General features: G+C 57.6%; 1 protein-coding gene across 3 annotated transcripts in view; it reads left to right on the forward strand.

The window, feature by feature from the left end:
* Window positions 1-10,692, forward strand: part of GPR107 (G protein-coupled receptor 107) — a 62,915-nt gene extending 52,223 nt beyond the window's left edge. Inside the window, exons 16-19 of one of the 3 annotated variants that reach the window (XM_047768683.1) lie at window positions 823-906; window positions 1,948-2,069; window positions 3,796-3,840; window positions 9,994-10,055. In XM_047768683.1, the coding sequence (XP_047624639.1) occupies window positions 823-906; window positions 1,948-2,069; window positions 3,796-3,829 (240 nt within the window). In that variant the 3' untranslated portion in view covers window positions 3,830-3,840; window positions 9,994-10,055. Of the gene's footprint in view, window positions 1-822; window positions 907-1,947; window positions 2,070-3,795; window positions 3,841-9,993 lie in introns of all 3 variants that reach the window. The other 2 variants (XM_047768682.1, XM_047768680.1) reach the window with 2 other exon arrangements.
* The last annotated feature ends 2,320 nt before the right edge of the window (window positions 10,693-13,012 follow it).

Consider the following 13,012-nt stretch of genomic DNA (forward strand, 5'->3'; position numbering starts at 1 on the left):
AAAAATAGGACTGGGATGGACATGCAAAGTCCATGTAAGCTTAGCACCAAAGGCAGGACTTGCTCCAAATTATTAGGATCAGAATTTCTTGGAATATATAAAGTATGGATCTTTCAGAATTTGCTTCTTGACCCTACACGAAAGTGTCTGAGTTGTCGTCTTACATCTGTGGTTTTGGCATTGACTGTCCCTGCATAGCCCTTTCCCTGCAAGCCCGTCTGCCCCGGCCAGGGTCCCGGCGAGCAGTCCACTCTCTCGAGGTCAGCGTGCTGGCGCCTCGTCACATCGTCCCTACTGGAGTGCTTAGTGTTGCTGGCACTGCCTCTGCGTGTGGATGGCGAGTGGTGACAGCATCTGCTGCAGAGACTGAAGTCACTGTTTCTCCCGCGTGGCTCTGTTTCGGTGTTACTGCTGGAAAACATTTCTTAGAGCCTGGGAATAAAAAAAAATATTGCCCTCGGGGGTATGAAATCAAGGGCTCATGTATGAGGGCAAGGCGAGGAAGGGGTCACTCAGGAGTTAGGAGCCGTCACTGCCAAGTGTTTTGGGTCCGTCCCCGCCCCCCTCCACCCCCCACCCCCACCCCCACCCCGAGACCCGACTGTCATCAGTCAGTGTCTTGGTCACCTAGAGAAAGGGAAGAAATCCTCTCGAGGGTCACTAGCAGGGCAGCTCCCTCTTGCCTGCGTTTATTAATCAGCGCTGTCAGCGTCAAATAATTGTCTTCTCTCTTTTGCCGTTCCTTTGTGAGAGCGGCTTGTCGAAAGTGCTGCTGTGATCTCCCTGCTGATTTTCTCTCTCGTCTCCTTGCCCTTCCTGTAGATCGTGTGTTACATTTACTTCACCAGGATCATCGCCTTTCTCCTCAAACTCGCCGTCCCGTTCCAGTGGAAGTGGCTCTACCAGGTATGCCGCTCCCGGGGGCCTGAGCCAGGGCATTCCTGTCTGAGGAGGAGGTCCTGGAGGTTGTTGGGGGTGTTACAGATCTATCCGGCAGCGGCCACTAAGACCTTGTGTCTCTTCTGGTCTACAGTTCAGATTATCTGTTTGTCCAGAAAAGCTGCTGGCTTACATGAGAGATCTGGAAGTCGTTGCGTTATTGATTTTAGTTTTCAGTGTTAAAAGTCTTTGAAGAGAAAAGCCTCAGGCAGCGTAAGATTTCGCCTGGATAATTAAAAGCTAAAGGAAGTGCAGCCTCACCCTTCGGTTCTAGGGCTCAGCATAGCTTGGAGTCCAGACCGCCCCACTTCTTTGCCGGGCATCCTTATTTCAGTGATAAAGTCTCTGCAACATGCTGACTGTAGTTGAACTACCGGGGCAGCCCTCCGATGATCTGGGGACTTTGGCTAGACGTGCTCACTTGCTGCCTTAGGCACCGTAGGAAGATGTGCGCATGGATCTGATGAGCTCTTAAAAGACAGCAGTGCAGGTCCCGGTCACAGCAGGGAATTGCAGACATCATCCCTGGGCAGGATGCCCCTGGCCTAAGGCTTCGGCAGATCTTCTCAGGAAAATGCGCCCATCAGTCAGCTCTGGCGTTGGAGTGACTGATCAGCAAGCGGTGGGTTAGGTGGGGTGGCGCTGGGGTCAGGTCAGGTTGTTTGGTTCCACTGCCTGGTAAAGAATAATGTTCTAGGAGTTCCCCTCCTGGCGCAGCAGAAACGAATCCGACTAGGAACCATGAGGTTGTGGGTTCGATCCCTGGCCTCGCTCAGTGGGTCAAGGATCCGGCGTTGCCATGAGCTGAGGTGTAGGTCACAGATGAGGCTCGGATCTGGTGTTGCTGTGGCTCTGGCGTAGGCCGGAGGCAACAGCTCCGATTAGACCCCTAGCCTGGGAACCTCCATATGCTGAGGGTGTGGCCCTGAAAAGACAAAAAAAAAAAAAGATGATAATGTTCTAATCCCTTTATTTGGTGGTGGGGGGGGGTGTGTTTAAAACTTGCAGCTCCTGGATGAAATGGCCACGCTGGTGTTCTTTGTTCTAACGGGCTATAAGTTCCGTCCTGCTTCAGATAACCCCTACCTGCAGCTGTCTCAGGAAGAAGATGACTTGGAAATGGAGTCTGTGTAAGAAACCTCCTTTCTGCCCTCACCCCTTTACTACCACAAAGCCGCCTGGTGTGAATTGGAGCAGCTGCTCCCTGAATTTCGCTGCTCCAGAGGTGGTACCTCTATTTTTAGAAGGGCATGGACACTCAAGCCCCGGGCTCTTGTGTTCAGTTTGAGGGACAGTATCTGCCAGGCGTCACTCAGTCTTTTCAGGGAAAGTCGAACTTGCCATCCCATTAGGCCTCATCGGAGCCTGCTTCCAATAACTCAGTGGCAGGAACTTGGGGATATACTTGGCTTATTCAGAACTTCTGCGGATCAGAGTTCCCTGGTGGTGCAGTGGCTGAAGGCACTTTTACTGCAGTGGCTCGGGTTGCTGCCGTGGCACCGATTCAGCCCCCGGCCTGGGAGCTTTGCGTGCTGCAGGTATGGCCAAAAAAACCCCAACCCCCTGGGGATGGGCGACCCCACTTCCTGTCGGGTCTGCTCTTGGGAGCTTCTCTCTGAAAATACAATCGCTCGAGTCATCTGTAAGTCTGCTCATTATCCTCACATGTCCTTTGCCATCTGATAACTGAGTGGCTTTTCACAGCTGGCACAGTGACAAGGCCTGTATCTGAGCAGTAAAGTGAGTCACAGGGTCGGTGACTCTAGGGTCCTGTGTTCTGGGAAAGGGCAGTCATTTTCTGGAGAAGTGACTAGTGATGGAGAATATTTGCTTGTTCACGGATGACCTGTGATGGGCCGGGGCAGTCAGTTTTGTTTGATGATCAGCTTCAAGGCCGAGTTTTTCTCCCTTCCTGTAGGGCTCTTTCAGGTGTGCTGCCTCCAGCCCTGGTGGCCTTTCCCCAGTTCCGAAGCTGAGCCTCCGGCTGTGGCGGGCTCCTCTGGGCCGGCCGGCCGGCAGGTTGGGACCGTGGGATGTGCTCAGCTCCTCTGTGGAAGCAGTAAATGGAGCAGAGCCCACTGGTGGTCCCCAAACAACAGCCCCCTGTACAGAGGAAGAAGCCCCCTTTATAGGAGCGGAGGTGGGGGCAGGAGAACTGTCAGATGTCGGTAGCAGAGTCGGAGCAAGTGACTGTTGGTTGAGGAGGCACAAATACCAGTTCGTCCGGAGTTGAGTGGACATTTGTTTTTTACGGTGCCTTGTTCAGGGCCACATTTTTCAGTGTGCGTTGTTTCCTTTTTCTTGTTTCCAGAAAAAAAAAGGTCTTTTAAAATGAATTTGAATACTGAATAGTTTTTAAATTTTTTGTTTGTTTTTTTGTTTTTTGTATTTTAGGGCAGCCCCCCTGGCGTATGGTGGTTCCCAGCCTAGGGGTCCAATTGGAGCTACAGCTGCCGACCTTACACCACAGCCACAGCAACGCCGGATCCTTAACCCACTGAGCGAGGCCAGGGATTGAATCTGCAACCTCATCGTTCCTAGTCAGGTTCATTTCTGCTGTGCCATGACAGGAACTCTTAGTTTTTTAAAATTAAGGCTTATTTCGAAAAGCTCTGAGTTTAATCAAAGGCATGCCGGTACCTTCCAGAGAAACGTAATATTCAGAGGCCATTGTCCTGGTCAGATAGCTTAGAATTTCTGGAGTATTCACATCCAAAGATTCCGTATTAATGAATGCCTTTCACTTAGATCTAACCAAAAACTGCAACGTCATTCTTTGTACATTTTTGTTGTATAGTTATAACTAACAAGCTTAGTGGCAAACAAAATGCTGAAGCGGTTTTTTTTTTTTTAAAGAGTCCGTTTGGTGAGCAGCAGCATCAGGAAGTAACCTGAGACGTGGTGCGTTTTCCCTCTCCCCTGCCTGGGGGGCCCTTAGCGAACCTTCAGTTTCCATAAACGATTCCATAAACATTTAAGGCAGGCTTGCTCTGGCGTCACATTGGGAAGCTGAATGACTGGGTCCTAGCAGCTTCCGCTGGACTGAATTCTGCTCAGTTGCTGTTCCCCCACCCCCAGCAAGGGAGGAGTCCCTATAGGCCCTCACTCGAAGCACAGGGAGGTTCCCCGGCTGGGCATCGGATCGGAGCTACAGCTGCCGGCCTACACCACAGCTCACATAAGTGTGAGATCCTTAACCCCCGGAGCGAGGCCAGGGATCGAACCTGCAACCTCAGGGATACTAGTCAGATTCATTTCCACTGAGCCATGGTGGGAACTCCCACTGGCAACATTTTTAAAAATTCCGTTTCGGTTTTCATTTCTCTCGGACAGTGTGAAGGGGTAGCGGTAACTGTTTCCACCAGAGGGCCTGTGTGTATGAAAATCAGGAGAGGGACACGGGAAGGAGAAGACGGGCCCCAGGCCGGTGGAGCTGGGAAAGGCGGGCCCACGTCGAGCCAGGGTGACCCTTTGGTTGCCTTGGTGTCCACTCCTGTTACAAGGGGCCGAGCGCTCTGTCTGCTCTGCCCTCCGTGGCTGGCTTCGTGTGCGCCTTTCTGCAGTAGTCAGGTCAGCCTCTCTTTGGTGGCAGGGGCCACGTAGGGAGCAGCTGGAGAGACAGTCTGCACAAAGGAAGGTGTGCGTGGGGCGCGGGGGTGGGGTGTCCCTTGCGCACCGGCCCAGCGGAGCGCCCGAAGAGGAAGTGGAGGGGCCCACCGAGGCCGGGTGCCTCTAAGTCAGCAAGCACATCGCTCTGGGGTTTCTCTTTCGCTGGGAACTCGGCCGTTGGGGATGTTCTGTGAATGAATGAGATGGGACAGAGCAGGGCAGGCCTGAGATGGAGGCTGCAGCTGCCAGCCTGCCAGCTCTACCCACCTGCAGGGGAGGGGCAAGGCCTGCCAGGTTCTGGGGCCACCACCTCAGGCTGTCCTCTCCCTCTTCCGCGAGGGGGAGCTGTTCCTGGACGGCCCTTACTAAGTCGCCCAGAGACAGCCCAAGCCAGGCGCCAGCAGAGCTCTGGCCCATGCTTCCCCGGGGGTCGGGAGCTCTCTGTCAGCCACGCGGAGGGTGTTTCCTGAAGGAGGGGGCGAGGTCTGACCCCCACGTGGGACACGAAGCATCTCTGCATCATTCTGGGATTATTTCTAGCGTCTTGCGAACTGCGAGTGGGAAGAGATGCTTGCGGTGGGTTCCAGGGCCCAGGAGGTGTCTCTCCAGGGTTCCTGTTCCAGAACGCCAGCCTTGGGGTTGCCGTTAGCCTCTTAGGACTTGCTGCCTTCCTTCCAGTGCGTTGGCCAGTAATGTAGAGACGGGGGGTCAGAGACCAACAGACTCGTCTCACCCACGCGTCTCCGCATTCCAAGGCCAGAAACGGTTTCCTTTAGGCTGAGTTTGGTTCCGGAAGCAGATCCGTCGGTGGGCCGGCTGGCCCGGCCCCGGCTGCGGGCAGTCTTGTGTGGCAGAAGGAGCCGGCCCTGAGGCCCTCTGCTCGTCTAGCCCACGTTCGTAGGCTCTGCTGGTCACACACGGGCTCTGCAAGGAAAAGAAGGGTCACCACTTCGCCGTGGAAGGAAAGCGGGGGGGCAGCCGGGTCCTGCTCTCTCTCTCCTCTGGGGCCACGTCCCCCCACCCCGCTCAGCTCTGGTCTGCTTGCCTCTCCACGTCACGCTCTCCTGGCCCCACGGGGAGCTCCTCTGTTGGCTTAGCCCTTCGCACGGTTGCCCCTTGCCTCTGAGCGCCCTAGAGCCGCTGACCCTTGGGGCCAGTGCCCCCTTGAAGTCAGGAATGGCCCCTCGGCCATTTCCCTGAGCAGGGCAGCTTCTGCTGGAAACGGCCGTGGGACCTGGTGGCCAGAGGGGCTGGCCTGCCCCCTTGTGGGGTCTGCTCATGCCCGATGTGAGCTCCATCAGTGCTGTGGATACAGGTGTGGGCACCAACCAATGCCCAAGCCCCCGGGCTCCTGTGGGAACAGTGTGACAGCGTAGACAGTGCTGCGACAGAGGTGCTCGTCTGGAGCCACAGGAGGGCATCCCGCTCAGGGTGGGCAGGCGGGGTTAGAAGGGCAGGCCGCGCCCTCTCTCCCCGTCTGGGAAGAAGTGAGTGCTGGTGGCTGCACGGCCCTGCATCCTCGGGATTTGAGTGTAGACGGAAAATCACTGTTGCCTGTTGCTTGACCTGAACTTTGCGCAGAGCCAGCCAGGCTGCGTGGAGGGACTCTCAGCAGGTTGTCTGTGGTGCACAGTGGTGGTCGGAGGGCGGCTCTTCAGCTGTTTGTCCCCCGTCTGAGTTTGTACCGAGACTAGGACACGCGGGGCGATGCACCTGCAGCTGTCAAGTGGACGAAGCCCCACCTCCTGCCGGGATGAGGCTGTCTTTCCGTGCCCTCTGACCCCCTCGGTCTCCTCCTCTCTCACCCCTGGGCTGAGGGTCACCCGCTGCCAGGCGTACCTGCGGCCCTTGGCCGGCTGGCTGCCTGGCATCCCTCTGACTTGCCAGAGCTTCTGCTGGGGAGCCAGGGCGCAGCGGCCTACCTGGCATCGCCGCTGTTGGGTGTCTTGATCGGCCTCTGGCACCTCCGCAGCTCTGCTCCAGGCCTCACCCTGACCCCTGCTCTCGCCAGCTCTGCCTGTGCCTCCCCTCTGTGCCGGCGCGCCCCTCACTCCCCGGCCCGGGACACCCACTCTGCCTCTTCTCACTTGGGTGCTCACTCGCTCCCAAGGCTCCCTCCACCCTCCGCTCACTGACCACTCCCCAATTTCAGCTCCAGCCCCGGCCTGTCCTGAGCTTCAGGTCCTCTGTCCACCTGCCTGCCGGCATCCTGGGCTCGCCTCTCCCCTCATGCTCTGTGGGCCTTGACGGCGCCCCCTCCACCCCATCCCCGTCAGAAGTGCCTCCCTCTTCCTCGGCTCATGGGGGGCGAGTGACCACTTCTTGGAGGCCTAATGTCATGGCTTGATGTGGGGTCTCAGTTCTCAGACCAGAGATCGAACCTGGGCTGCAGCAGTGAAGGCACCGAGTCCTAACTGCTCGGCCTCCAGGAAACTCCCAATCTCCGCTTTTTTTCTCTTAACCCCCCAGGGTCCCTGCGGGAGCCAGGCCTGAAAGCCCAGCATAGGCATCCCATCGGCACCCTGGTGGCACGGCAGCAGGAGGCTCTCCGCTCTCCTGCCTCCTGCCCTCACCAGCCGCTGCTTAGCACTCCCTGACCACACCAGGGAGCTTTCTGTGTCTTTTCCTGTTAGAGTTCTTGTTGTTTTTTTTCATTTTTGGCCACACCAACGGCCTATGGAATTTCCCAGGTCAGGAATTGAGCCGCAGCTGCAGCAAAGCCAGGTCCTTAACCCATGTACCGCAGCAGGAGCTCCTAGATTTCTTTTGAGAAAAGCTCTCCTGCCCTCTCCCACCCCTCCAATCTTGCCGCTGCTCCTCGTCTTTCAAATCAGGCTTCACAGCACCCCCAGGCCCTCCAGCCAGTGGGCCTTCTCACCCCGAGCCGTCGGCACACCTGCACCCGGCACTCCTGTCTGTGCGAAGTGGCTTCGCGTGTTGCTCTGGAAGACTGTCCCTTCTGGGCAGAGCACCAGTTCCGGCTCTTCCCGGCTGTCCGCCCCGCCCCGGGCCTGTCCTGACAGCGTGAGCGTTGTCTTCGCAGTCGGCCCACCGCCTGGCACGGAGCACTTTCTCAGGGACAGAAACGGAGCAGAGGTTTTTCCCGAGCCCGGTGCCCCGGCCGCCTCAGGCCGTGGTGCCTGTGCGCCGCCCTCAGCAGCAGCACGTGTTGGACTCTGTCCAGTTCAACACGGTGCCGTAGCACAGAACCTCTGGCTGTTACCAGGAGTGTTCCTGGAAAATTCTAGGTTGTCTTTCTTTACTGAAAGGAAAGAAAACAGCTTTGGAGGAGCCTAGAGGGTGCTCTCCTGGAGCTGGAAAGGCTTATGGTTCTCTTGGTCCTACAGCCACGCCACGTCCCATGACCCCTTCTGGAGAGGGTCAGCCCCTTCAGAAGCGGCCCGGGGAGCTCGTTTCCGCCTGGGGCGCGTGGAGCTCTTCCCAGCGAGGTCAGTCAGGCCTGAGAGGCGCCCCAGGGGACAGGAAGCCACGCCGCCGGGTCCTCTCAGCTGCCGTGTCCCCTTCTTTTGGGGGCTGCATTTCTGCTCACTGACAGCCTCTGCAGGAGTCCCTCGGTTCCCACAGGGGCCATGTCCCAGCAGCACACCTTGTCCTGACTTCGCCACAAGCACAGATGACCCATAAGTCCAGAGGACTCTTGTTTGAGAAGAACCCCAGCTCTGGGGAGGACTGGATGGCTTTGAGGCTTGGTCACAGCAGCAGCAGGGTGACAGGAAGGACGGGAGGGAACATTTTCTTTCCTTACCAACCTCCTGTTGGGTCCAGCTGGGCAAATTCTAGATGTGTCACGAATAGGGGCCCTGGGTGGGTTACAGGGTTTGGAAGCTGGTGGGGGGATAGGTAGGGTCCTTGGAGCGGGCCTGTGGGTTGATGCATTGAATTCGCTTTACTGACCAGGGAGTTTCCTTTGGTCCACGATGGGAGGACGTAGGCGCCCCTTTGTTCGTGGAGGACTGAGGGAGCTGCTGGGCCAAGGTCTTTGTTTTTAACAGACTGCTTTTAGAGCAGTGTTAGGGGCTCCCCATTGGACAGAATTAGGCAAAGGTTTCCCCTGTCCCCTTGCCCATAGGCCTAGGTTCCTGCACGGTCAGCGTCCTGTCCGCAGTGCTGCGTTTCTTACCGTTGGTGGACCTGTGCTGACTCATGCTTCTCACCCGGAGTCCGAAGTTTACGCTGGGGCTCACTCTGGGCGTTGTACGCCCTCTGGGTTTGGACAGATGTATGTCTGCTGTTAATAGAATCAGAGCTGCCTCACTGCCCTGAAAATCCCCGGTGCTCTGCCTGCCGGGATCTCTGCTTGGCGTTTCCTGCTGCAGAGCCTCTTGGTTGCCTCCTGGATACAGAGCTCCTTAGAATCTGTCTGGCTCACATCTTGAGAGGCAAGAGGCTCTCCTGCTAAGCACCCCTTTCCCAGGAGACGTCATGTTGGGATTCGCTCTCTGGAAGGGGCCACCACGCTCAGCTGCTCAGGCTCTTGGGGACCAGTGTTCTTCCTTTTTTTTTGGCTTCTGAGGGCCGCACCCACGGCATATGAAAGTTCCCAGGTTAGGGCTCGAATCAGAGCTGCACCTGCCGGCCACAGCAACACCAGATCCGAGCCACGTCTACAACCTACACCACAGCTCACAGCAACGGTGGATCCTTAACCCACTGAGCGAGGCCAGGGATCGAACCTGCGTCCTCATGGATGCTAATCAGATTCGTTATTGCTGAACCACAACGGGAACTCCCTGTTCTTCCATTTTTGATCCACGTGTTCCGTGAAGGGCTCAGTGGCACCTCCTTGGCGCCGGGATTCAGGGCCCTGCCCCGGAGAGCGCACTGTGGAGGCAGAGCTGCGTGCCACTGGCAGCCGTCAGCCTGGCCCAGCCTGCAGAGACCAGGGAGGGCCTGGGTTTGCAGAAAGTAGTCGCTTCTCTGCCTTTAATGGTCAAAGAATCTTTGGGCCCAGAAGGTTCCTCTGAACCCGTGGTTCTGGCCCAGGACCCAGAAGTGGTCCATTGTGGCTGGTTGTTATAAATGTCTACCGCCAGTTAGCTTTTTTTTAGAATGTTAGTGACGATGCAGATGGGCAGTGGGCTCATAATCGTGAGTGACGCATAAAAGCAGCCGAGCTGCGGAGGCCACGGCAGAGAGAGAGGAAGCTTGGCCGTGACGACAGCTGGCCTGTATTGACGCTGCCCCGTGGAGGACCTCCCTTTGCCCTCGTGACAGTCTGGGAGCTGGGGATTACGTGCTGTCCTGCCGCCCAGGGGTGTCACGTGGCTTGGGCAAGGCGACACAGCTAGCCAAGGGAGGGTCGGGATTTGAACCTGGGTCGGCCTGAATCCAGAGCCAATGCCCGTTCCCCTCCTAGCCGCCGTGCTGAGCCAAGGACGGCCTTTACTTTAAGACTGATGTTTTCCTGTGTTTGCCCTCATCCAGAGTGACGACGCCAGGGGTGATGGAGAACGTGAAAAAAGTCAAGAAGGTGACCAACGGCTCGCTGGAGCCCCCGGGCGACTGGGAAGGCACCGCCTGATGGAGCGGCTCCCGGGCAGGCGGGCGGGCGCCGTCGAAGGAGACTCTTCATTTATTCACAGCCCCGTTGGTCAGCGAGAGCGGCCGGCACGTCCCGGCGGTGACACCACCAAGCACGTGGCTGGGAGCCAAGGGCCACGGGAACCTAACTTTTCACTCTCTTTCATGGACGCTGGATCTGTGGCCGGCTTAGGCCGCTGGGATTCTCCTGCAGGTGGGAGCGGGGCTGCAGACGCGGGGAAAGGCAAGACTTTGTTTTTAACTCACATCTCTGGTTTTTTACCTGGGACTCTTCAGGCAGACACAGGCGTAGCCCAGCCTGTGGCGGTGATCAGGTGCCGAGCGGGGACACGGACTCCCGGAGAAGGGGGAGGGGAGCGGCCTAGACACAAAGGAGACGAGGTCAGTTTGGGAACCAGAGTCAGAACCTGCCTGGGTGGGTGGGGCCTGGCCCTGCCTGTCGCCCCAGACCTTTCTCCCGGATTCTGACGGCACCCGGGAAAACGGCGGTCGCCCAGGGCTGCAGGGTCACTGGCCGGGTCCGGGCCCTCCCTGGTGGTGGGAAGCTGTCCTCTTGATTAAAGTGGATCCCGAGCTGCCTAAGCGGGGCAGGAATGTGCTCTTAAGCGCGAAAAGCCTCCCTCCCCGCAGCCTTCCCCTCAACATCTGGCGCCCCGACTGCCCGGCGCGGGGCACGGGGAAACGGGAGGACTTCTCCTGAAGGAGCGGCTGGGGGCAGAGAGGATAATGTTGACACTAATCCCTCAGAGCAGGGAGATCGCTGCTGCCGGGAAAGAGCTTTTGCTCTCAGCCAGGGAGGGCTTCTGAGCAGGCGGGAGGCAGACCCGGCCCTGGATGCCAGGAGCACGTACGTGCAGGAGATGAGTGTGGTTGCGCCGTTTTGCTCTCAGGGCTCAGGGGTGCAGAATCTCCCCGAGGCGCCTTCCAGACTTTCAGAGCCTGGAGATGAGCAGGGCGAGCTCCCGAGGGGAAGGGCCGAGAAGCGGGACGCTCAGTCACTTGGCTGACGGGACGAGCTCAGCAGGTGTGTTGTGACCGAGGGCGTGGCAGGGCTTGCCAGTCGTTTCTTCCCGAGGCTTTGAGACGGGCGATGGAGACCCAAGCTCCATCAGGCAGGCTTCCCAGCGTGGGGGGGAGTGCCGGCGGGTGTCAGAAGCCCACATCGCCCCTGCTGGTCCGGCCTTCTGGGAGCTGCACAGCGACCATGTCTGGTGGTGGGTTTCCTGCCTCTGGCATCAAAGGGTCCATCAGAAGCCACGAGGTTTAGGGGCGGTGCTCAGTATCCCTGGTTTGGGAGCCCATAGAGTCTCAGAAAACAGTTGTTTTCCCTCTCCTGTGCCACTGTCCCTTCCTAAGTGACCAGTGAGGAAGCAGACTTTCTTTTCCTGCACTTTGATGAGCCCTCTGTCCCCTGCCCAGCGCGACCTTCACTGAGGCCAGTCCTGCCGAGCGTGGAGGAAGAGCAGGCGGCTGCACAGGCTCCGCGCGGCTCGTAGCGAGGGTTCGCGTGTCTTCTCATCTTCCCAGGCAGGGAAGTACGCCCTCAGTATTCATCGGAGGGACCCTTTTCTGTGAAGGTGGAGCTTGTGGCAGGGAGGGTGGGCGTGTTGTTCAGACCTGGTTTTCCGGTGCTTCGGCTCCACCCCAGTGCTTCAGAATTGCGTCTCCTGCTGCGGCCAGACTCCCTCCGTGTCCCCACAGAGGAACGCGCTTGCTTTTTGTCTTGCAGGCAGATGTTCTGGATGGGGCCGTAGACTTCTTGGCAAGAATCAAGGGTTTGAGGAACCCCCCCCCCCCGAGAGGGTCTCCAGGGAGGTGTCCTCATTCACATGTTGGAAACGGGGGCTCGAGGGACGGAGGTTGAGGAGGTGCGCCTGGGGGCCGATACCGGCCCCTGCTGCTCCTTCCTCCTCTGGCAGGTGCTTGGCTCCTCTGCCAGCCGCCCGTTCAGATCCCGTGTGGCACCTCCAGCTGCCTCTTCGTACTCAGGGTGGCTGAGCGGCCGCAGTTTTACTGTCCTGACCCTTCTGGAACAGGAAGGTACAGACGAGACTAGCAGTGGTCTAGAAATGACAGCAGGCCACACGCAGCCTTCCCAACAGGCAGGTCATCTGCCCGGATCCTGTTTTGCAGCTGCAGGTTTGAGGTCAGGCCCCAGCCCAAGATTGGGAAGACAGGTGGTAGTTCAGGTTTTACCAAAGTGTGTGTGAGCGCTCCTCCTGTTCTGTGAAAATGTGTTCTTTCTTTATCGAGTAGCAGCTGGACCAGCAGTCAGCTCTGCTCTTAAGTAAAAGTGACTGGTTGGGGTCCCAAGCCCTGCAGTTTCACCAGCGGACAGCCTGCTTCTTGCAGCCTGGTTTTCACAGTCGACGTGGGCTCCTGTGACCCAGCGGTGGGATAGTTAAGCCCCCGCGGGATTTCAGGGCTTGGGGCGCATCACAGGGTGACCCCTGGTCTTTATAGCTTTGCCTTGTCTCCCACTCCGTTTCCGCCCACGTGAAACACCCACGCTTCCTCTGAGAAAGGGGCCCTCGACTGGAAGTGCCGAGGCCGTGAACTTTTAGGAAGTAATGGATCCTTTAATAAAGTGTGTGTATCTTGCTAGCAAAATATTTCTTGGACAACGAGAACAATCTCTGATGTCTTAATCCGGCTCCTTACAGCAGCCAAAGACTCCATGAGCCAATTTCTTGGCCCCTCAGTGCTGTAAAGTTTGAGGAGCAGTGCATTTTAATGCTGCGGAATGTGGCCAGCGGCGCAGCGGCTCCTGCTCTTGGGAGGAGAAGCTTGCTCTAGTGTGAGAGAGGGTTTTAAGGCGGTAGCTTGAGTCCGTTCCAGTTTCTTTCAGGGAACCCCTTTAGAGTCAAATTTCCAGTTCTTTGTTGCCTTGGATGTGTACAGC

This window comes from Phacochoerus africanus, chromosome 2 (genome assembly GCF_016906955.1).
Source record: "Phacochoerus africanus isolate WHEZ1 chromosome 2, ROS_Pafr_v1, whole genome shotgun sequence".
NCBI lineage: Eukaryota > Metazoa > Chordata > Mammalia > Artiodactyla > Suidae > Phacochoerus > Phacochoerus africanus.